The 25,890-nt window shown below is 36.1% G+C and overlaps 1 protein-coding gene across 1 annotated transcript; it reads right to left on the bottom strand.

The window, feature by feature from the left end:
* Positions 1-25,746, bottom strand: LOC146158011 (sushi, von Willebrand factor type A, EGF and pentraxin domain-containing protein 1-like). The gene is made up of 7 exons (XM_083383649.1): positions 25,590-25,746; positions 3,011-3,193; positions 2,260-2,385; positions 1,539-1,721; positions 979-1,098; positions 641-820; positions 1-149 (listed from the first exon to the last, which is right to left on the bottom strand). The coding sequence occupies exons 1-7, from the start codon at positions 25,744-25,746 to the stop codon at positions 1-3; spliced, it is 1,098 nt and encodes a 365-aa protein (XP_083239775.1).
* Positions 25,747-25,890: the final 144 nt, after the last annotated feature.

Raw genomic sequence — 25,890 nt, 5'->3', positions numbered from 1 at the left:
TTAAGAAACAAGAGAATGTAGCTTACGTCTGCAGTATTTGTCGACCTCTTGGTATCCCTGGTTGCAAACACATGTGAACGATCCTTGGTGGTTGGAGCATTTAGCGTTGGGATCACATGTGGAGGTGGGGCGTTCACACTCGTTTATATCTGACGTAAACAAATATTGTTTAAAAAAGTGAAAGAGGGTTTGATCAAACAAGATGCAAGTACTATGGTCAAAAACGAAAAATTCAATGCCTTTCTTTTGGAAAGCTGGGTCGACTTTTATTGTTTTTTTTAGATAATTAACTGTGCAGTCAGTTTTATTTAATATGATAACTAACTTTTTCATATCATGGGTAAAAATTGTTTTTGAAACAAGTTTTTATTAGAATCTCTATTTGTTTAAAACTGTTATAAAATGTATAGTTAATATCTGCGTAGAATGCGCTAAAATGCAAAAATGAGGACATTTAGGCATTTTCAGCGTTCTCTGAGGACCATTTATTTTTCTTTAAAAAAGAGGACAAATCCTCCCAAAAGAGGACACGCAGTAGCCCTATTTTAATGTGAAGACAACCACATTTTAAGAAAACAACGATCCCAAGGTAAAGTTAAACCGTTTCCTTAAAAATAAGGTTTGTTTTCTTGGAACTTACCCACGCAAGTTGGAGGCACTATCGACCACGAGCCAGAGGTCAAACATTTGACCTCCAACAAACTGGTGAGCTGGTAGCCAGGGTGGCAGTCGTAAGTGATGACGTCATCGAATACGTAGGCGGATTTCATAGGCTCGAAGGTTCCGTATGGAAAGCGTTGGAGTGCGGGGCAGTTGACCGCTGTTAACAAGCGAATGCATTATTACTGGGGGTGCAATTGAAGCCTGTGACCATCGCACATACGCGGTTCGAACAATGGAAAATTTTTTCAAATAATTGATGTTAATTTATGCCTGGTAGCAACAGTTTATATATTGACCACAATCCAAGTCTCCTACCTTGGCATTCCTCGCCGACCTTCCTGTACCCAATGTTACAATCACAAGCAAACGATCCAATCAAGTTACGACAACGGGAAAACTCCGGGCAAGTTGTTGGGTCGCTGCATTCGTTCACATCTGAAACAAATCAAAGGTTTTACAGAAACGAGATCTTCAAATAAAAGTTTCAATTAAAAGACCAAAGCCTTAATTTTGTATAAAATCGACATTTTGTTTTTCACAAACGTTTGGCAAAAGCTCATGTCTTTCATCATTGTAAAAAAAGTGTATTTTTTTCAATTTACCGTATAATGTCATTTAGCGGCTCATCTTTAAAGAAAGATTGCATATTAAAAAAATAAATTTTCGCTTCTAGTTTAGCTAGAGAATCTTTTAACATACTCGACAATGATTTACGCATAGACTTTCAAATCTCTACTGCTAAAACAATTAAACAAAAAAAAAATAAGAAAAATGTATTTTTTCTGCAAAAAACAGCCAAAAATGATGCTTAAAAGGTTAACCGCGTACTCTGCAATGATATAATCGTAAAAAACTTTCCCATCTCACAAACTCACCAACGCATGCGGGCGGGCTTGAAGTCCAAACTCTGTTCGACTGACATTCGCTAGTCTCCGACCCAATCATGCGGTAACCATGGTTACACGTGTAAGTGATGACGTCACCCACCGAGTAGGGCACGGCGTGGGACGACACCATGCGGCCGTTTTGTACGGAGACCGGGGCGCTGCATTTTGCTCCTGGAAATAAAAATAAAGAAATTAGAGAAAACTCGAAAGCTGTTTTTAATTTTTTGGTTATATTGTTTTTTTAAAGCTTTTTTTTAAGTTGTAACACGAAGAAATTATATTTTTGTAGTTCATTTTTTACATTTGAGGACTAAAAAATATTCTTTTATCATTTCTATATTTGCCATAAACGCATCGGTCGCTTTAAATTTTATAAATTTTATCAGAGAATTGTCTTAGTTTATATTTAATTTATATTTTTTCTGCGTATAGACAAAATGCTTTTTAAATTTAGTTCCTAATATAAAACTGGCATATCTGTTTTAGTTATTGTTGCGAAGAAATGACATATTTTTAATTGTTTTTCAGTTTTGAAGGACTAAAAAAATCGTTTTTTAACATTTCTATATTTATCTGTTTTAGTAGAAACGTCTGATGAAGACTTGAGTATTTATTTTTAATTTGTCTGATACATACAACCAAAGAGTCAACCTATGGCCCAAACAAGTTAGATTATCAAATGTGAACTATACAGCACACTCCAACTTACTCTGGCAGGTGTATCCTGACCCGTAGTAGCCGCTCTTACAGGTGCAAGTGTAAGAACCTGGATTGTTTGCACAAATCGCGTCAGGATAGCATCGGTTCGGGTAATGCAAAGCACACTCGTTTGTATCTGGAAATAATTAACGTTTTTTAATGTTTTTCAACTAAAACAACTCTTTTGGTGTTATGTAAGCATTTTAAACATTTTTTAGTTACTTCAGGGATCCGTTGAATATTTGTGAATAATGGTCAATTAAGTGCTAATAACTGTTCCATTTACTGTGTAATGTAGATGGAGAAGTTAGTCTGTTCAAAGCACTGCGAAGAATTTTTTTAATAACTGTAGTGCTAAACACACTGCTTCAAATTTTTTAGGAAAATAAAATATTTGGGTGAACTTTTCTTTAAAAGATTGTTTTTTGATAAAATTAGGAAATTATTAGTAATGGTAGACGCAAAAGCGTTATTACATCTGTTTTTTTCAGAAGTCCAGTTTTCAAAAAATACTTAAATTAAAGCAACAACTTTGTTGAGAAGAAATGAGGTGTTGTGTGGAAATAAAAAAATCCTACAAATGCTTTCTGTAAAGAGGTAATTATTCGGGAAAGTGGTGAGTTATGAAATATAAATTTTCGGTTTGTTGAAACTATTGTGTAGCATTGAACGTCCTTACATGGGTTCAACGTAATATCTCTGATAAGAAAAGAATCAACTAAAAATCAGACCAGTTCAAATTAAAGTAATATTCAGCTTACCGACGCATCTTGGAGGGTTGTTGGACCACTCTCCCTGCTGTGTACAAATGCTCCTTGCGTTGCCTATACTTGTGAACCCAGGCGTACAAGCGTACACCACAGCATCACCCGAATAGTAGTCGGTCTTCTCTCCAATGCTGATGCGAGCATTGCTGGGCACTTCTTGAGCTATACAACTGACTCCTACGAAGATTGTATGAATATGTTGGGTGATTAAGCTTACGGGACAAACAATTTTATATAAAAAAGGTTAGATTGTGTGGAAATTCAATCCAAAAACTAAAGATATCAAATCTGTTTGGGAATTTTATACAGCTTAAGTTGTATTTCTGATACCTAAAAAAGTTTGTGCGAATATGTTAAGGGTTGGGGTGCGTTTTGTAGATCGACCGCTTCCCGGTAGCAAGTGGTAGTATCGGTACTTGTCCGATAATATCGGATCGGAGCCGATACCCGATACCAAGTAGTAGTATCGGTACTTGTCCGATAATGTGGATCGGAGCCACTTCCCGATAGCAAGTAGTAGTATCGGTACTTGTCCGATAATTTGGATCGGAGCCACTTCCCGATAGCAAGTAGTAGTATCGGTACTTGTCCGATAATGTGGATCGGAGCCACTTCCCGATAGCAAGTAGTAGTATCGGTACTTGTCCGATAATTTGGATCGGAGCCACTTCCCGATACCAAGTAGTAGTATCGGTACTTGTCCGATAATGTGGATCGGAGCCACTTCCCGATAACAAGTAGTAGTATCGGTACTTGTCCGATAATGTGGATCGGAGCCACTTCCCGATAGCAAGTAGTAGTATCGGTACTTGTCCGATAATGTGGATCGGAGCCACTTCCCGATAGCAAGTAGTAGTATCGGTACTTGTCCGATAATTTGGATCGGAGCCACTTCCCGATACCAAGTAGTAGTATCGGTACTTGTCCGATAATGTGGATCGGAGCAACTTCCCGATACCAAGTAGTAGTATCGGTACTTGTCCGATAATGTGGATCGGAGCCACTTCCCGATAGCAAGTAGTAGTATCGGTACTTGTCCGATAATGTGGATCGGAGCCACTTCCCGATAACAAGTAGTAGTATCGGTACTTGTCCGATAATGTGGATCGGAGCCACTTCCCGATACCAAGTAGTAGTATCGGTACTTGTGCATTACATCAACTTTTTGCGATTCAAAAGGGAGACGCATAAGAAAATATTTCTTTAAATCCAAGATAACTAGATTTCCTGACCTGAAAGCAAATTTTGGCCTTATTGAATCATTACTTTGAAGCTTTAAAGTTGATTAATTTTTCTAATTTTATCACCTTTTTTAATTTAACCATTGCAATGACGTCATTAGTATCGGTTCAGATCACGATACTTTTACGCAAGATATCGGATATCGGTATCGGAATAAAATGACAAGTATCGGACATATCTATACTATGTAGTTAGCAAAAATATTTGATGAGACTTACTCTCGCATCCAGTTGTAGTTGGTCTGTAGCCGAGGTTGCAAACGCAAGTGAAGCTTCCCTGGGAAAACTCAAAACTATGACGTCACATCGTACGAGAGGCCCTCACAAAAGACGACAAACCGCTACAACGTAACTACCTACTAAGTCAACAAAGGCCGGCCAAAACCAACAGAAAGATCATCCGTAGCGCATGAATGCATTTCACGCGAGGATCGGCAATGAGCAAAATTCTGCATTGTGAGCCTGACTGGTTCCCGTTCGTTGCAGTTCAAATAAGAAGAAATGTTTAATGACACCAAATACTTCCGTTAAAACTTATGAGAAATGAATGACGTAACAACATAGTACTATCACTTTTTGTTCACAAAGTAACTTTTCTAAAATTACAATTAACCGCTTGCAAAATAAATATTTTATAAAGGTAAGGTTTCTTTTCACATTTAATCAATAAAGCAGACCGGTCCAGCAAGGATGAAATATTTAACACTTTACCATAAGGCAACACGCTACAATTACAAGCACAAACAGGCTTGCGTCGCTTAAGCAGACGTGCGTGACATGAACCTCCACTGTACAACAGACCAGGGATCCGCAAATAGCGGGTCGCTATATCGTTTAATTTTTTGTTACGCTTTGAATCTATACATAGATGCGTCTGAACACAGATGCACTTGTACGTAAACCAACTGATTTTAATTTGTATTAGCGCGGAAAGATACTAAATTTAATAATAAGTCCATTTGACGTTGTCAACACTATTTAACATGTTATTCTGAATTTGCTGTTGTCAGCTAACAACGGGGAACAGCTTCAGCAGTAATTGTACGATAACAGTATAAAAGTCAAACTTTAGCGTCAAGAAAGTATTAAAACTTATGAATAACGTCGTATTTTGGTAAACAAAATAAATCTAACCCTGCGCATTTTTTTTACTTTTAGTTGTCTCGCAATATCTGTGTCAAAGTTCATTTTAACATCACATACTTGAGCTTAGTAAAATGTTGCGCTGACTTTGGGCGGTCAAGGGAGTTTTCTACCCCTAGGAATTGATCGTTGCCAATATTAACCTCCCAAATTCAAACTTTGTAATTAGCAATGAACCTATTCTGCTTCCTAATATGCTATGTCTTTTTAGCGATTTCTTTGTAGCTAAGCGGCATGAGGACGCAGCACTTAAACCTGACATTTATAAATGCAGCACCCGATCCGTTAGAAATCAGTGCATTTCTAAGCAAAAAGGTCTACGACAATCAGGGCATCCAATGGCAGAAAAGTCTAGACTTTTAGACCTTGAGGTCCTGGCAATGCACTGATTTGGACCTTTAGGTAAACTCCCGGCGAAGATAAATTAAAAATATTCACTAAAAGTTCAGAAAAGATAACAAAAAATATGAGATAGGATTAATAACACTTGACCCACCTAAACCCTAACGCTAACCCGAATCCTAACCCAAATAATGTGCGTATTTTAATAATTCTTACAATGCTGGGGGAAAAAGCCCAAACTCGGATGGTTTCTCGTCCATTGTATTTAAGATTATTACGTCACAAATTGAGGTATTGGGGCCTGAAGCGTTATAATTATTAAATTATCGCACATTATTTGGTTTAGGGCGCTGGTTAGCGTTTGGGTTTGGTTGGGTCAAGTATTGTTAAACTTAATCTTCTTATGCACATTTGTTAATGCAAATTAATGCATTGTCCAAGACCTCAAAGTCTAAAAGTCGGACTTTTTGATCCTTTGAATGCACTGATTGTCGTAGACCTTTTTGCTTAGAAGTGCACTGATTTCTGACGGATGGGGTGAATGCAGTTATGCTTAAAATGCAATTTCTCTTCAGTTTTTACAATACGGGCAAAACTAAAAGTTTTGAGAAAAGCTGCAATCTAACATTCATAAGCAAAACGTTGAAATGTAACGCAACTCGTGAAACATTTGGGTCGCACGACTTCGGAACTACTATTTTTGCTTCGCACCAAAAAGTTCCTGCGGCCTCCTGCAATAGATGACTCATATTTAAGGTATTAACATGTTGCATTGCCATGATGCTTAAAAAGTTTATGAACCACTGGTGAATTAGCTTCAACTTCTTTTCGATAACTAGCTAATTAGCATTTTAGACCGCTTAACTGTTTATGTTGCACTGCATACGTGATAATGAAAGTCAACTTTGACCCTTGCAAGATAAATGTCGACCCTAATTCCTGATCAGTTACAACATAATACTCTAGCCAGTAATTTAGATCGCACACTATTAAAAAATTTAAAGATATTATATTTTGTCAGAAAAGGCATCACCAGTATATCTCAATTCAAATGGAAAAATCGCTAGCTTTACTAGAATATTCTGCTGTTTTTAACTATTGAATACATCTTTTACAAATTTACTTTTAAATTACGTTTTGCGCTTTAACTTTTAATTCTAATTCAACGCTGCAAAAGTGAAGAACACTGAACACAGAATGCAACTGCAAGCAGAATCTAGCCTACTGCTGAATTCAGTTTAAGTCAGCAAACAAAACAGCTCTCAATGTTGAACAAGCAAGCATCCGGTAGCAGCTACACGCTTCACTGAGCACAGTAGAGCGTCATAGGAAGTCATACAGCGCTGCAGGCAATTTAGCTCTTATCCACTTGGGACCTGCAGCGATATTTTTAATCGTTGTTACACGCTAAAACAATAAATATTGTAGTAGGAAAATCGTGCCCATACAGTAGTTGGTAGCATTTTGAACGTTTTTCAATAACAGATTTTATAAATGAATAAAGATTTATTCGAAACTTTCAAAATGCAACCTACTTCAGCATTGGATTTGATATTTATTCTACGCCTAACTACAACCTCCAGCCATTATTTTAAAAGTTATTCAAACGTTCACAAACAGCTTCCTACTTCTGTATGGGCTTTAATATTCCTAAGTCTTACTACAATCTTAAGCTGATATCTTAAAATTTATTTAAAATGTTCATAAAATGCTATCTACTACTGTCTGGTGTTCACAAAATGCTACACACTTCTGTATGGTCTTTAGAATTCATTCTACGTCTCACTACAACCTTCAGCTCGCTCCAAAGCAGACCTGGGCAAAATACGGTCCGCTAAGCATTGCTATTCGGCCAGCGGCTCATTTTTTTTAAATACAAACTTGTGCAACTTTTTACATGTTTTGGTGAAACATAAATATTCATTTTTCCAGGGACGGATCTATAACCCGCCAAACTCCAGTTAAGCCTGTTTTAAAGACCAAAATGGAAATTGTTTTCGCGTTTCGCGCGAATCTCTTCTGTCTTTCTCGTAAGTTCCACGTGTTGTCGAGCGTCAAGACCAACGTCGCCCTCTGCACCGTGACACTCTTTCTAACGAAAATTTGTCAAACTTAGCCTAATGTTTGTAATGAATTTTTTGCGCTTCGATCGAAAGTATTTCGACTTCAAAATACGTACATTAGTATAACCGTTTTCCAACCTCTGAAATATACCAATTAACATGTTGTTAATCTAATTTGATCAATGCAATGTTTGTGTTTCTCACCATTAATACCCTCTTTGCTCCATTCCATCGCAAGAAACGCATCGGCAAATTAAAGCGTAAAAAAAACAAAAAAAGGCACTTAAGTTGTTGTGTGCAAACTTTCACGTATTTTAACCTTGAGCTGTTGGATTAACGTCGGTATTGGTATTACATTCGAGTCCGATTATTCCCAGCATATCAAAGAATGCACACATATTTTATCTGTGCTCAATGCGTCACGTCCCCATCTAAATTTGAATAAAAGTTTGCATTTTAAACAAAAAGTCGCAAATTTTGCGCGAAATTTTCGAATCGACTTCAGTCTATGTTTGACCTGGCCCGCCACAGTATTTTATATTTCTTATGCGGCAATTGATGAAAAAATATCTGCCCACTCCTGCTTTAAACCGAAACGCGGCAGTTAGTAAGTCAATATTCAAGTTTGAAACACGAGTGAGAGTAAACTTTTTGATCTCAGCATATAATTGATGTGTTTCTTTTTAAGGTCTATTTACCATGCGAAACAACTGTTTGAGCGTCTATTTGTTCTAACGATGAACTTGTCTGATTACAAGTGCGTTTTATTGATTTAAAGTTTGTTATCCTCATTACTAAACATCCTGGAATCAAATCTTTACAACGTAGACATGATTTATTTACCGTCAAGTACTCGTTTCCGCATAATGACGTTATTGCCATAAAATATTAGAAAAGTAGTTTCGAGTTTTCCTGCTTCAGTTCGCCTCGTTTCAAACTTGGCAGGCAACCTTTTGCAGGTGGTATTCTCACGCTCTGCAAAACAAGCCACTTGTTTTGCTGGCGTCTGACTCACGCTCTGCAAAACAAGCCACTTGTTTTGCTGGCGTCTGATTCCCGCTGCAAATTGGCCTCAGAATGGCCGCTGTAATGCCTAGCCATGATTTCGTAGTGCCGGCCAGTCTTATTGGCCAAATATGACGTAACTTTCCTGTTCTTTTTCTTCCTACGTATTGGCTATATACATGTCGTTTCTTAGCGGCTTTGCGGCATTCTCTAGAGAAGTCTTTTGCGCATAAACTCAAAATAACACGTTGTTTTTAATTGTATCAATGGGACGGGTGCACTTGCTTCTCTGCTATCAGTTATGTTAACCTCTAACTAACGAATCACTTTATTAGCAATCACGAACAGTTTTAAAACCGTGCCCACAGTGGCAGCGCAGCAAGTTGTAAAAACGTAGTTCCCACTAGCACAGGGTTGGGCAATTATTTTTAGCCACGGGCCGCATGAGAAACCAAAATATTGTAGCGGGCCGGGTCAAATATAGGATCTAAAATACAAACAATATGACGTCATACTCTGACGGTGTAAAACAAATAATCAACCAATGTGTTATTACGTTTGGAGTTGTGCGAAAATGTGCGATTTAAGTCGGATTTAAAGAAGGACACGAAACGTCGCGCGAAGCGCGAAAAATTTGCGACTATGTTTGTTTGAAAATGCAAACTTTAATTTAGATTTAGATGGTCGCGAAGCATTGAGCACCGACTAAAAATGTATATTGCTTGATGTATTAGCGTTTATTAAGTTGTGGGGCGCGTTGACCCAAAACTTAAGCATAAAATACGTAGAAATTTCGTACGAAAAACTTACCTATATGTTTTTTCTTCCTTTTCAAAGCTTTAAGTTACCGATGTGTTACAAAGTTTAACAAACTTAGCCTAATATTAGAGCCACTGAGCAGAGGACGCTATTTTTTCGTAAAGATGTAAAAAAATCGCGTGAAACACACGAGAAAGACATAAGAAAAGCCAAAGCGCGGAACGAATTTCCGTTTTAGCATTTAGAACAGGCTAAAAATCGAATTTGGCGGGGTCTTGACAAGATCTGTCAACTTGCCCTGGTTTCCGCTTAGCCTATGTATTTTATTGAAAATAAGCCGCGCGCCGGATCCGGCCAAAAATTTTATTGCCCAAAAAAGTATCTCCTTTAGGAGCGCCGTGTTGATGCTTCGCGGTCCCAGAAAATTGTCCCGCGGACACCAAAAGGACCACGGACTCCAGTTTGAGAACCACTGCTTTAGAGTAAATGCCATCAGTTAAAAAAGTTCTTTCAAAAATACTTTTGGAAGGAAAACCTGTTTAAGGCAACAAAATTACTAGATTGAAGAACAAATGCTGACTACTGGAGATTAAGTTTTGCTGCTACTCGTCGAGTACTCGTTCCCCATAATGACGTCATTGCCATAAAATATTAGAAAAGTAGTTTCCGATATTTAGTTGGCAGTTTTATGGCTTTCGACAAAATAAGTTTCTGAATGAAAGCAAAGCAAAGTCGAACACGCGGCTAACCGACCTTTCAATCATCAACTGCGGGTTTAAAGATACTCTTGCAAGTTCTGTCAGGTTTTACCCACGCTTGTGCGTTGCTCGTAACAACCACATTGACATCAGGGGACTGTTACGTGTTCACTAACACATTAAACACCTAAATTAATTAATTGCCATAAGCCAAATCTTAGAGTTAATTATGTTATTTTACGAATAGATAGTTAGGTTTTTAGATTTAGCTTTCGTTAAATATTTTCTTCAGTTACATAATATCATATTTGATGATTTAATGTTTTCCGTATTGTTGTGTGTAAAATTCCTGAGTTTTTCTGCTTCAGTCCGCCTCGTTTCAAACTTGGCATGTAACCTTTTGCAGGTGGTGTTTTCACGCTCTGCAAAACAAACCACTTGTTTTGCTGACGTCTGATTCCAGCTGCAAATTGGCCTCAGAATGGCCGCTATAATGCCTAGCCATGTTCAAAAAGTTCCGACAATGTCTTATTGGCCAAAATGACGTAACTTTCGTGTTCTTTTTCTTCCTACGTATTGGCTATATACATGTTGTTTCTTAGCGGTTTTGCGGCATTCTCTAGAGAAGTCTTTGGCGCAGTGTTTGGTGCAGTGTTGAGCCGACAGTGGCGACAATAGGCCGTGGCTGTCACAGTAACTTTGAAACAAATACACGTTTATTAATGCTAATGGATAACGTTTTAATTCGTTGTAACAATATACTTTTGATTGGTATTTTAGTTGTGGTTTTGACAGGTAGCATGTCTGGCCAGAAACCTTCGCAAACAACAAGAACTTACGCGGTTGGAACCTGCCGGGCAACTGTAAGGGGTCAGGCGCCAGGCCCCAGTGCACAAGTCGCGGCGGGGCACTTGGCGTTTTTTTTACAATGTGCTTACTTTTTAAAATGCCTTCAAAAATGTGCGCATTTTTTTTACAATGTACTCACTTTTTTTAAAATGCCTTTAAAATGTGCGCACATTTTTAAGTTAGAGTCAGAGTTTGGAATAAAGTTGAGTTATAGTTAAGAGGTTTTTGTACAATAGTTAAATCCACAGTTATTGGATGTTTGCTGTCAAATGATTTGCTACAAAATGTTTGAGTATAGCCAAGTAGAATGCAGCTGCTCAAAATCTAACCTATAGCAGTGCTTAAGTATAAAACAAAATATGATTAATTTTAAAAAAATATTTTTTTTTGGTTAATAGAAAAATGTCACGTTTTGTTGGGCGGTTACAAACGTGTTAAAATATCGGCGCAAGGAAAGAAAATAAACAATTTCTGGAGAATTTGTTAAGGTAAATATGTTTTTGGAACACTATATACGGATCTGTTCATGAGTTTAATGGTGAAAATAAGGGACAAATAGACGTAAAAAGCAACATGCTTTATTGTTGAAACGCTTCGGCAAAATGCACATGCCTTCATATTCATATCATTAATAATGACATGAGCATTAGCCGAAATAAAGCATGTCGCTTTTTACGTCTATTTTGGCCGTTATTTTCACCATTAAGAATATGTTTTGTTGTTATATTTAAATCCTGCAGAGTTCAAGTTAAAGGGTTAAAAATAAAAATGAGGAATACAATAATGCTTTGCTGGAAAATTTCTTCTAGCTTAAATATTTTTATTTCTTTTTCATTTTTTTAATTCTGGTTAGTTGATCCTTCATACGAAAATGAGGATAAAAGTGTTAAAAGTCTTGCTTGGGAATGAAATTTCAAATAAATTCCCGAATCCGAAAATGTGTCTAAAAGCCACACACACGACAGATTGCGCAGGTGCGTGCGAGTTAGCGGATGTGTCGGGCAAATGAACGTGTTTGAGTGGCTTGAAAGTTCCGCTTAACGACATACCCTTTTGATACTTGCTTCGAGTAAGTTTTTCACTTTTTTGGCTTTTAACTATAGGTCGAGGAATGCTGAATTTGACACAGAACAGCTGGTTTGTGACGTAAATGTATAAATTGTCATTAGAATTGCAAGCGTTTTGATAACCATTGTTGCGTTAACCAGAGTTTAACCTTTTATGGGCATAAATATCAGTCCAATTTTTTCGCGTACTGAAAACATTTTTTCCAATTTTTACATGTACATGAAAAAGACGTTTTCAATTTTTCCACTTGGATTATAAAATTTTTTTGTCCATTTTTTCACATATATTACATTAATTTATTTTCAATATTTTCACGTATACGTTCAAAAAAATTCCCATTTTTCACATACATTTCCGAATATTTTTCGCGTACAATAATTAAACCAAAATAAGTGTGATCCGGACAAACAAGAAATTAACTCGAATCCAGATCAAAAGAGGGATTACAAAAACCGTTGTAATCCTTAAAGTTTAGTTTGAACAAACAGAAATAAATAAGGCTGGGTTCAAACCAGGGACTTGGGTTTAGGCTTTTTGATTCAGCGCATTCTCTGCTAATCTGGGTGGCGTTGACAGACTTGAACGGCGCGAGTTTTGGCTTTAGAGGGGTATAGAGGGGTGTGGGGGTGCAGACCAGGTGCCGAAAGAAGTCTATTTAAACCCCGGAATGTCACGACTCACACATGAAACAATTTGCCTGCTAAAAATTTCGATTTTGGTATATTTTAGTCAAGAAATTGCTCATAACCGGACGAGTTTACACAAAACTAATAGCTTAACGTGTAATTTTTAAGACTTTGAGTTGAATTTTTATTTATTTAAAATGACTCAAGTTATTTTACATGAGACTTTACTTACAGTAGACTAGAGTTATATTACGAATGACTTGACTGGGACTTAATTCATTCTAAAATGATTAGTTAACAACCCTGGTAATTAAATAATCAAATACACCGTCAGCATAAATCAGTGTTTCTCAACCTTTTTTACTTGGGAGCGCACCTAGAGACATATGAAAACGTGGCGGCGCACCTTGCGAGCGAAGCGAGTGCGAAATTTTTGAGGTATACCGGCATTTGTTTTAAATTGCCTGCAATTTTTCATTATTTAGGCGTTTTAGTTGCAAATCTTTAAAGGGACTCCAGCCTTGAGCCCAAAATTGGAACGACATCAACTTCGGAATAAAAGACAGTTAGGAATAAGGCGTAAATAGGACTAATACCTAATAGTCGTAACAATGACAAAATCGGAATCCTTGACCTAAATGGCCCAAATAAGGCCTATACAACCTTTTGTGTAATCCCAAATTCAACCCATAACTATTTCTAACTCTCCTAATATTTTCTACCCTAACCAAATCGCTAACATCACCCATAAGCCAAAACAGATATCCGTGGCCAAAATAGCGGCGCCCAAATGTCGACAGCAAACGGCCAATTTTAGACAGGTGGCCCCCAAACATCCCATACCCTTTCCCTATAGTCGTAGGCGTTATTTTGTTTAGTTTAGTCTTATTCAGATTAATTTTGGACTTATTTTGACATGTTTAGGTCTTATCTAGACTATTTTTTTTTGTTTGTCGTGGTTATTACTGCAAATTTGGCGGTATTATATCGGTGGTCTTACCACTATGGTATCATAGATTATCTGATTTAGATATTGCTGCTTTGTAATTCTTATTATGTTTTACACGTTAAGTATAACTGTGAAATCAATGAGCTAAGCTTAATACGAAAGTAAAAATATATATATGTTTTATTTATTGATTTTTTTCATTTTGCTCTCGGCGCACCTGGCAGCCTTCCATGGCGCACCGGTAGAGAAGCGCTGGCTTAAATGCATGTTCGCGGCGAATATTTGCAAGCCTTAACTAAATGTAAACAGGCTTTGAAAATGCACCTTTTTACGGGGCTTGGTAATGATGATTAACTTGATTTTTTGTGCCTAGTTTTCGGCATGAACGCGTCGAAATGCGGTTTTGTTTGTTCGGCTTAACTATACCAACAAAGCCTAAAGTTTTGCGGTGTTGGGCTTGGGCGAGCCACCAAAAAACAGCTTAAATAATTTATAAAAAACTAGAGAAAATACAAAAAACAGTAAAAAAAAAAGAAAAATTATTGAAAAAAATTAAAAAAAATCAAAAAACTGTCATTCTTAGCGAAACATCGCTTTACCAATCCATTCGTTTAAGAGCAAAAATTAAAGCTTTCAGGCATTTGCGCTCGGTATAGAAGCAGCTTATTGCGCCCCCTATTGTTTATCAAGGGGGTGCTCAAATTCCGCGTGTTCACCCTGCGTGAAAAAAAAAAAAAAACAATCCCCCCAAAACGGGGTCTCGCGAGACCCAGGAGCAAAGACACAAGGGTCTATTTTCTCCCCTCCCCTATGGTGTTATCGTCTAGCTTGCGTGGAACCCGTCCTATGCACGGGTCGTTGGTTGAGGCGTATAGCGTTAAACAACACAGCAGGCCTGTGCCGTGTTTTTTACGCCCTATATAGGAGTGGAGTCTTTGCAAGTCAAGTATTTAACCTCGCCTTTCCTGAAAGGTTGCACTGAGAAACACGAAAACGACGCTAATGAACCTGGTATTAGGGTGTCCCTGGGAGACTGCTAAAACCATAACATGTCGCGTCGCTTAGGAATTCTGCATTATTCAGATTACCTTTGGGCATAATGCTTGGAGGCGTAGTAAGAATATCAAAGCCCATATACAGAAGTGGGTAGCGTTTTGCCAAAATGAACCCACTTCTGTATGTGCTTTCATATTTGTATTATTCGAATTACCCTTTTGGACAAAAATGTATTTGAGACCAACACACGGGCTTTTGTAGCAATTTCGATAAAATATAAAGCTAAAAAAATCCAAAACGTCATCTTTTAAATTGACATACAACTTTGAAAAATTTATCAAATATTTTGGCTCTTAAATTATTTTTTGAAAATAATTTATTTTTTATATTTTATTGAAGTTGTTCTTTCACGACATTGCTAAGCCTTTAGCAACCATTGAAGAGAATATAGTGCTTAAACGGGTTTCGTCCTAAAAAATATTTAATTTACGGTTGAAAATGGCATATTAATCGGACAATATACGTTATATTTATATAATTCTTAAAATTACTGTTTTCGCATCCTTTCAATTGCTTAATTGTGTGTAATTTCGCCGGCGAAAACTTTCCCACGAAAATGCATTGGTAATCGGATCTCCGACCATAGCAGGTGTTCTGGCCTTCTCGCAATCAGACCGAAAACACGGGCGAAAAACCAAGTCGAAACTTGATCGATTTTTATTTATGTTTTCACCCCGAACGAGTTGTTGTGCAGTAGTTTTTACGCGAAACATGTAGAACCGTTTCAGTAGGATTTGTAATGCTTTTAAATTTGCGCTCGCCGAGTGTTTAACGAATTTCAACGATGCTTTTGGAAATTTTTTTTATGTTTTTTTTTGAAACAATTTTATGAAAAGAGTTATTCGAAAAGTTCCAAATGCTACCTACTTCTGTATGAGCTTTGATATTCTTATTACGTCTTACTACAACCTCCAACCATTATGCTCCAAAGTTTATGAAAATTGTTTTAACTTTTTTTTTAAATAGTTTTATAAAAGTAACCTGACAGTGTGTTGGGAAAACGGGTTCGGCTCGTGTAAAAATAACTCTCGTTTGACGCAATGTACCATCTGTAGGGCCCGACTGTTGGTTTTAATTTTGTTTAGGTCTTGGCGACCCGAAAAATATCCTAAAAGCCAGCTGTGGGTAATCCTACACCTCTAAATTTTCCGGTCAACCATAGGTCGCCGTACCAGTAAAAACTACAAGTTGCAAATCTATTTATTCTCCCGGTATTTTTAAGTCGAAATTTACACTTCATAAAATTTATTTTTTTAACGAATTTTTTTCTTTTTAATTTCAACTTTAAACCGCTTTTCACTTTCAACTTTTTTTTAAAAACAACATTTTTTCTTTTTAATTTTAATTTAACCAGCGGAGGAAAAAATAGCTTTATTCTAAAACGGCTTATCTCTCTCTAATCTTGCCAAATTTCAAGTCGGACATAACCGCAAAATATGCCTTTGTAGAATTTCAATTCAATTATCTCTTAAGTGCTAGGTGAAGTCCGTTTGTACGGTTGACTTGGAGCCGTTTCGCTTGGCTGGCTGTAGGTTTATCTATATGACGCTGTATCTTAAGCCTGGTTTTGCTTAGTCCGGCTTCCTTAAAACATCTCGTAAATATCACTGACAAGGCGTTTCTTATTGCAAAAGAGCTTAAATTTGTTTGCAAAAGAGCTTAATTTTGCCCCCTCCGGTCAAAAAGGAATCGAATTCTTTGTTCAAGGACGGTTAAAAGCTCATCGCTCGTACTGGCGTTTAATTCCAGGATTATTAGACTGGTAATAGCTGGTACATCATGTTTCAACATTCCAAAAAAAAGTCCATCAGGAGCGTACGAAAATCCGGCCCTTGCGAGCACTTAAGACTTCCGTTTGGTACAAAAAGACCTTTGAACTTTTTGCAATCGAACAGGGTAATGTTAAACGCAAACACTTTCAACCCCCAAGGTTTTACTTTTAACGCACCGCATTACGTTACTCTTCTTGTAAGCGATTTTGGTCTTCGAAAGGGTAGAATTTTTTAAGCTGAGGAGAATTTCCCGTTTGAATTTCGCACACAAACACAGCTTGCCTGTCGAACCTTTATTTCGAGTGCTTTTCACTCGAGTCAGCCTACACCTGCGTGTTAGCGGGCGCATTATTTCCAATTAATCGTTTTCGCTGCTTCGAAACTGTACGCTTGGTAAAAAACTGTCTTTACTCACTTTAAAAACAAAAACAAAAATGAAATAGTATAATAACTGAAATTTAATAAAGAATATTGTTCGAAACGTTCAAAATGATACCCACTTCTGTATGGGTTATGATAATCATTCTATGTCTAATTACAATCTTGAACTTTATCATAAGATTTGGTTAAAACGTTTAAAATGATACCCACTTCTGTATGGGTTATGATAATCATTCTATGTCTAACTACAATCTCGAACTTTATCGTAAGATTTGGTTAAAACGTTCAAAATGATACCCACTTCTGTATGGGTTATGATAATCATTCTATGTCTAACTACAATCTTGAACTTTATCATAAGATTTGGTTAAAACGTTTAAAATGACACCCACTTCTGTATGGGTTATGATAATCATTCTATGTCTAACTACAATCTCGAACTTTATCGTAAGATTTGGTTAAAACGTTCAAAATGATACCCACTTCTGTATGGGTTATGATAATCATTCTATGTCTAACTACAATCTTGAACTTTATCATAAGATTTGGTTAAAACGTTTAAAATTATACCCACTTCTGTATGGGTTATGATAATCATTCTATGTCTAACTACAATCTCGAACTTTATCGTAAGATTTGGTTAAAACGTTCAAAATTATACCCCACTTCTGTATGGAATTTTAAATTCTTACTACTTCCTAGTATAATTGCGATATGTAAAAATTTAAGCTTAAAATGACTTTTTACGTTGAAACAGTTTGTGTTTGGTTTAATTTTTGGTATCGATTCGGTTTTGCCTCCCCACAATATCCGAAAATAGAGTCTGGCATGGATTTCGGTGTACTATTAATACTTAAACCGTAATCGTTGGTCAAAAAGCAGCTTCAGATGGGCCAGATCATAGTTGTTGAACACATATATGTGTGTGCATATTTCATAGGTGTATAGGGTATGAACTTGTATCCCCCTGCATAGCAATGGTACAAATCACCGTATACAAGGCGTCAAATATGGAGATGCCCAGCCGCGTCTTGTTTATTTCAAACGGTGCGTAAAGCAATATGGCTAGGGTGTGACTAAGTACATTGGCGTTTCTTCGCCTACCTAAACTGTTGATGGTTCATGCTCAAAAAACGGGAAAAGCAACTAGCGATAGGCAGGTAATCTCGTTGCACTTATTTTACAAACAAATGATGAAAAACAACCCTTGCCGTGAACCTGTATGCCTGCGCAAAACTTGTACGCATGGGCGCTTAAGGGTGTTTTGAAGATTACCTTTACGGGTCTTTGGGGATTGAGAATACGCAGGGAGCTAATACGAGAAATTCACCCAATCGCCAAGCGAAACAAAAAGCTTTAAATAAAGTTTTGGGCCATAATGGCTGGATATTGTAGCTTGATGATAAAACTGATTAAATATTTTGGGGAATTTATGCCAAAATGTGAAATATTTTTCTACTGTAAAACAAGATAGTCAAGTTTAAAAAAACATTGTTTTGGTCTGTTTAATGAAAAACAAGCATAAAGGTGTTGCCATTCTTATCATTGGACTTCTAAAACCTGCCATATGTCTATGACAGTGGTTCCAAACCGGGGTCACTTTATTCCAAGCGTCATAAGTTGCCACCTATTTTATCAGGCTCGTTTTGCGAAGAAATCAACAAACCATTTTGCCAAAAATTGATTTTTAAGAATAATAAAGCACATAGAAGTAGAGAGAATTTTGCACGATTTGAAGGTTCAACATTTTTAATATGACCACATTCAAAAATGAATAAATATTTATTGGAAACGTTCACAAAATGGTAATTGCTCTGTATGGGCTTTGATTTTCATTCTACGTCTAACTACAACTTCCAGCCATTATCTAACAGCATTTTTAATCTCTCAGTCGAAATAACGAATTTAAATTAATGCTCTTTGGTCGAAACGACTTTTATGTAATTTTTACAGTCTGAAAGAGCAAACGTAAAAATAGCACAGGAAAATTCGCCAGTTACATTTTGATGAGAATAAAGTACGATTCAAACTAAATTGATTGTGAATAATGAAATACAATTCTAGTTCAAATTCTAGTTTATATAATTTTTTAAAGATTCACTGAATCTAATCTAACTTGAGAAAAAAATGGAATAATTTAATTACATCTGTTTTTCTTTATTGCGCAAAAATGTTTAACAGCTGCCTTGAGCTAAAAAAATTGAAATATGAAAATGTGTCAAAAGTGCTGATTCCTTATTCTGTGCAGTTCTTGAAAAGCCTGTATTTTCTTCTGTTCGTGTTTAGTTCTTGCAAGTTTTGTTATTTTGGTTACGTTATAAGGAGGGCGATTCTTTTTTGACCTCAAAGAAGGAAATTTTGACTTTAAAATTCAAAATTTTGACAAATTTTGACCTAAAAAATATATAGGTCTATTTTTGACAAAATTTTGACCTTTTAAAATACCTTGATTTAAACAACATATTGTTGCTTAAAGTACTTCATTAGTGTGCTGGGTGTAGTCACACGTTTTTGATGTTTTACTGACCACCGGTCGAACACAAATCAGTTATTCTTTCGGGTTTATTCAAAATGCTTGGTTATGTTTTTCTCATTTGAAAAAGACAAACAACTATAAAAATGCCAAACAAAATTAAAATGCAATTTATTTAAAAAAATGACGTGTAAATATTGAAATACAACGTCAAAATAATTGCAGAAAATTGAAAAAAGATCTAGTTATCGTAATAGGAAATGGAATAACTGCAAATCAAAACTAGTCCTTGTGGTTAATTCTGCAAGCTTGTGCCAAACGTAAAATAGCTCAGAAAAATTTACCAGTTTCATTTTGATGAGAATAAATTACGATTCAAACTAAATTGATTGTGAATAATTAAATTCAATTCTTCAAATTCTAGTTTATATAATTTTTTAAAGATTCACTGAATCTAATCTAACTTGAGAAAAAATTAAATAATTTAATTACATCTGTTTTTCTTTATTGTGCAAAAATGTTAACAGCTGCCTTGAGCTAAAGAGTTGAAAAATGAAAATGTGTCAAAAGTGCTGATTCCTTATTCTGTGCAGTTCTACAAAAGCTGGATTTTCGTCTGTTCGTGTTCACTTCTTGAAAGGTTTTGTCATTTTGGTTGCGTTATAAGTAGGGTGATTCTTTTTTGAACTAAACATGAGAAATTTTGACTTTAAAATATATATTTTTGACAAAATTTTGACCTATTAGAAATACATTGATTTAAACAACATATTGTTTTTTAAAGTACTGCATTAGTGTGCTGGTGTAGTCAGCCACATGTTTTTGATGTTTTACTGGCCACCGGTCGAACACAAATCAATTATTCTTTCGGGTTTATTCAAAATACTTGGTTATATTTTTGTCATTTGAAAAAGACAAACAACTATTAAAATGCCAAACAAAATTAAAATGCAATTTATTTGAAAAAATGTTGTGTAAATATTGAAATACAACGTCAAAATAATTGCAGAAAATTGAAAAAAGATCTAGTTATCGTAATAGGAAATGGAATAATTGCAAATCAAAACTAGGCCTGGTGGTTAATTCTGCAAGCTTGTGTATAACGTATATTGCTCTAGTGAAGACATAATACAATTAAAATGTCGTTAAATATAACCCAAAACTAAATGTTTTTGATAAAATTTAACTGAAGGACATTGTCAAAGTTCTTACTATTTAGTTTCTTTTCAAATTGTAGACGATTTAATTGCATTTTTAATCAATTAATTTTATAATTTGACAAATTTTGACCTAATGTGTAAATTTTGACTTTTTTATGACTTTTTTTCACAAGTCAAGAAATAATCGCCTACAATGTGCAACTTGCTACGAAATGATTGAGTAGTGAGGTAGAATGCAGCTGCTCCTAAGCTAACTCAAAGCAGTGTTTAAGTATAGAACAAAATATGATTAATTTGTGAAAATATTATTTTTGATTCCTGAAAAAATGTGACGTTTCGTTGGGCGGTTACAAACGTGTTAAAATATCGGCGCAAGGAAAGAAAACAAACAATTCCTGGAGAATTTGTTAAGGTAAATATGTTTTTGGAACACTATATACGGATCTGTTCATAAGTTTAATGGTGGCACAAATAGACGTAAAAAGCAACATGCTTTATTGTTGAAACATTTCTGCAAAATGCTCATGCCTTCATATTCATATCACTAATAATGACATGAGCATTAGCCGAAATAAAGCATGTCGCTTTTTACGTCTATTTTGGCCGTTATTTTCACCATTAAGAATATGTTTTGTTGTTATATTTAAATCCTGCAGAGTTCAAGTTAAAGGGTTAAAAATAAAAATGAGGAATACAATAATGCTTTGCTGGAAAATTTCTTCTAGCTTAAATATTTTTATTTCTTTCTCATTTTTTTAATTCTGGTTAGTTGATCCTTCATACGAAAATGAGGATAAAAGTGTTAAAAGTCTTGCTCGGGAATGAAATTTCAAATAAATTCCCGAATCCGAAAATGTGTCTAAAAGCCACACAGACGACAGATTGCGCAGGTGCGTGCGAGTTAGCGGCTGTGTCGGGCAAATGAACGGGTTTGAGTGGCTTGAAAGTGCCGCTTAACGACATACCCTTTTGATACTTGCTTCGAGAAAGTTTTTCACTTTTTTGGCTTTTAACTATAGGTCGAGGAATGCTGAATTTGACACAGAACAGCTGGTTTGTGACGTAAATGTATAAATTGTCATTAGAATTGCAAGCGTTTTGATAACCATTGTTGCGTTAACCAGAGTTTAACCTTTTATGGGCATAAATATCAGTCCATTTTTTTCGCGTACTGAAAACATTTTTTCCAATTTTTACATGTACATGAAAAAGACGTTTACAATTTTTCCACTTGGATTATAAAATTTTTTTGTCCATTTTTTCACATATATTACATTAATTTATTTTCAATATTTTCACGTATACGTTCAAAAAAAATTCCCATTTTTCACATACATTTCCGAATATTTTTCGCGTACAATAATTAAACCAAAATAAGTGTGATCCGGACAAACAAGAAATTAACTCGAATCCAGATCAAAAGAGGGATTACAAAAACCGTTGTAATCCTTAAAGTTTAGTTTCAACAAACGGAAATAAATAAGGCTGGGTTCAAACCAGGGACTTGGGTTTAGGCTTTTTGATTCAGCGCATTCTCTGCTAATCTGGGTGGCGTTGACAGATTTGAACGGCGCGAGTTTTGGCTTTAGAGGGGTGTGGGGATGCAGACCAGGTGACGAAAGAAATCTATTTAAACCCCGGAATGTCACGACTCACACATAAAACAATTTGCCTGCTAAAAATTTCGATTTTGGTATATTTTAGTCAAGAAATTGCTCACAACCGGACGAGTTTACACAAAACTAATAGCTTAACGTGTAATTTTTAAGACTTTGAGTTGAATTTTTATTTATTTAAAATGACTCAAGTTAGTTTACATAAAACTTTACTTACAGTAGACTAGAGTTATATTACGAATGACTTGACTGGGACTTAATTCATTCTAAAATGATTAGTTAACAACCCTGGTAATTAAATAATCAAATACACCGTCAGCTTAAATCAGTGTTTCTCAACCTTTTTTACTTGGGGGCGCACCTAGAGACATATGAAAACGTGGCGGCGCACCTTGCGAGCGAAGCGAATGCGAAATTTTTGAGGTGTACCGGCATTTGTTTTAAATTGCCTGCAATTTTTCATTATTTAGGCGTTTTAGTTGCAAATCTTTAAAGGGACTCCAGCCTTGAGCCCAAAATTGGAACAACATCAACTTCGGAATAAAAGACAGTTAGGAATAAGGCGTAAATAGGACTAATACCTAATAGTCGTAACAATGACGAAATCGGAATCCTTGACCTAAATGGCCCAAATAAGGCCTACACAACCTTTTGTCTAATCCCAAATTCAACCCATAACTATTTCTAATTCTCCTAATATTTTCTACCCTAACCAAATCGCTAACATCACCCATAAGCCAAAACAGATGCAAAAAATCCGTGGCCAAAATAGCGGCGCCCAAATGTCGACAGCAAACGGCCAATTTCAGACAGGTGGCCCCCAAACATCCCATACCCTTTCCCTATAGTCGTAGGCGTTATTTTGTTTATTTTAGTCTTATTCAGATTAATTTTGGACTTATTTTGACATGTTTAGGTCTTATCTAGACTATTTTACTGCAAATTTGGCGGTATTATATCGGTGGTCTTACCACTATGGTATCATAGATTATCTGATTTAGATATTGCTGCTTTGTAATTCTTATTATGTTTTACACGTTAAGTATAACTGTGAAATCAATGAGCTAAGCTTAATACGAAAGTAAAAATATACCTATGTTTTATTTATTGATTTTTTTCATTTTGCTCTCGGCGCACCTGGCAGCCTTCCATGGCGCACCGGTAGAGAAGCGCTGGCTTAAATGCATGTTCGCGGCGAATATTTGCAAGCCTTAACTAAATGTAAACAGGCTTTGAAAATGCACCTTTTTACGGGCTTGGTAATGTTGATTAACTTGATGTTTTGTGCCTGGTTTTCGGCATGAACGCGTCGAAATGCCGTTTTGTTTGTTCGGCTTAACTATACCAACAAAGCCTAAAGTGTTGCGGTGTTGGGCTTGGGCGAGCCACCAAAAAACAGTTTAAATAATTTATAAAAAACTTATTAAGAGAAAATACAAAAAACAGTAAAAAAAAAAGAAAAATTATTGAAAAAAATTAAAAAAAATCAAAAAAATCTGTCATTCTCACCGAAACATCGCTTTACCAATCCATTCGTTTAAGAGCAAAAATTAAAGCTTTCAGGCATTTGCGCTCGGTATAGAAGCAGCTTATTGCGCCCCCTATTGTTTATCAAGGGGGGTGCTTAAATTCCGCGTGTTCACCCTGCGTGAAAAAAAAAAAAAAAAACAATCCCCCCAAAACGGGGTCTCGCGAGACCCAGGAGCAAAGACACAAGGGTCTATTTTCTCCCCTCCCCTATGGTGTTTGCGTCTAGCTTGCGTGGAACCCGTCCTATGCACGGGTCGTTGGTTGAGGCGTATAGCGTTAAACAACACAGCAGGCCTGTGCCGTGTTTTTTGCGCCCTATATAGGAGTGGAGTCTTTGCGAGTCAAGTATTTAACCTCACCTTTCCTGAAAGGTTGCACTGAGAAACACGAAAACGACGCTAATGAACCTGGTATTAGGGTGTCCCTGGGAGACTGCTAAAACCATAACATGTCGCGTCGCTTAGGAATTCTGCATTATTCAGATTACCTTTGGGCATAATGGTTGGAGGCGTAGTAAGAATATCAAAGCCCATATACAGAAGTGGGTAGCGTTTTGCCAAAATGATACCCACTTCTGTATGGGCTTTCATATTTGTATTATTCGAATTAGCCTTTTGGACAAAAATGTATTTGAGACCAACACACGGGCTTTTGTAGCAATTTCGATAAAATATAAAGTGAAAAAATCCAAAACGTTATCTTTTAAACTGACATACAAATTTGAAAAATTTATCAAATATTTTGGCTTTTAAATTATTTTTTGAAAATAATTTATTTTTTATATTTTATTGAAGTTGTTCTTTCGCGACATTGCTAAGCCTTTAGCAACCATTGAAAAGCATATAGTGCTTAAACGGGTTTCGTCCTAAAAAATAATTAATTTGCGGTTGAAAATGGCATATTAATCGGCCAATATACGTTATATTTATATAATTCTTAAAATTACTGTTTTCGCATCTTTTCAATGCTTAATTGTGTGTAATTTCAATTTTATTTATGTTTTTTTTGAAACAATTTTATGAAAAGAGTTATTCTAAACGTTCCAAATGATACCTACTTCTGTATTTGATATTCTTATTACGTCTTACTACAACCTCCAACCATTATGCTCCAAAGTTTATGAAAATTGTTTCACCTTTTTTTTTGAAATAGTTTTATAAAAGTAATCTGACAGTGTGTTGGGAAAACGGGTTCGGCTCGTGTAAAAATAACTCTCGTTTGACGCAATGTACCATCTGTAGCGCCCGACTGTTGGTTTTAATTTTGTTTAGGTTTTGGCGACCCGAAAAATATCCTCAAAGCCAGCTGTGGGTAATCCTACACCTCTAAATTTGCCGGTCAACCATAGGTCGCCGCACCAGTAAAACTACAAGTTGCAAATCTATTTATTCTCCCGGTATTTTCAAGTCGAAATTTACACTTCATAAAATTTATTTTTTTTAACGAATTTTTTTCTTTTTAATTTCAACTTTAAACCGCTTTTCACTTTCAACCTTTTTTATAAAAACGACATTTTTTCTTTTTAATTTTAATTTAAACCAGCGGAGAAAAAAAAACAGGATTTATTCTAAAACGGCTTATCTCTCTCTAATCTTGCCAAATTTCAAGTCGGACATAACCGCAAAATATGCCAATTATCTCTTAAGTGCTAGGTGAAGGCCGTTTGTACGGTTGACTTGGCGCCGTTTCGCTTGGCTGGCTGTAGGTCTATCTATATGACGCTGTATCTTAAGCCTGGTTTAGCTTAGTCCGGCTTCCTTAAAACATCTCGTAAATATCACTGACAAGGCGTTTCTTATTGCAAAAGGCCTTAAATTTGTTTGCAAAAGAGGTTAATTTTACCCCCTCCGGTCAAAAAGGAATCGAATTCTTTGTTCAAGGACGGTTCATCGCTCGTACTGGCGTTTAATTCCAGGATTATTAGACTGGTAATAGCTGGTACATCATGTTTCAACATTCCAAACAAAAGTCCATCAGGAGCGTACGAAAATCCGGCCATTGCGAGCACTTAAGACTTCCGTTTGGTACAAAAAGGCCTTTGAACTTTTTGCAATCGAACAGGGTAATGTTAAACGCAAACAATTTCAACCCCAAGGTTTTACTTTTAACGCACCGCATTACGTTACTCTTCTTGTAAGCGATT

This window comes from Ascidiella aspersa, chromosome 3, assembly GCF_963924565.1.
Source record: "Ascidiella aspersa chromosome 3, kaAscAspe10.2, whole genome shotgun sequence".
Classification (NCBI taxonomy): Eukaryota; Metazoa; Chordata; class Ascidiacea; order Phlebobranchia; family Ascidiidae; genus Ascidiella; species Ascidiella aspersa.
Note: the sequence above shows the minus strand (reverse complement) of the source record. Positions and strands in the feature narration are given on the sequence as shown.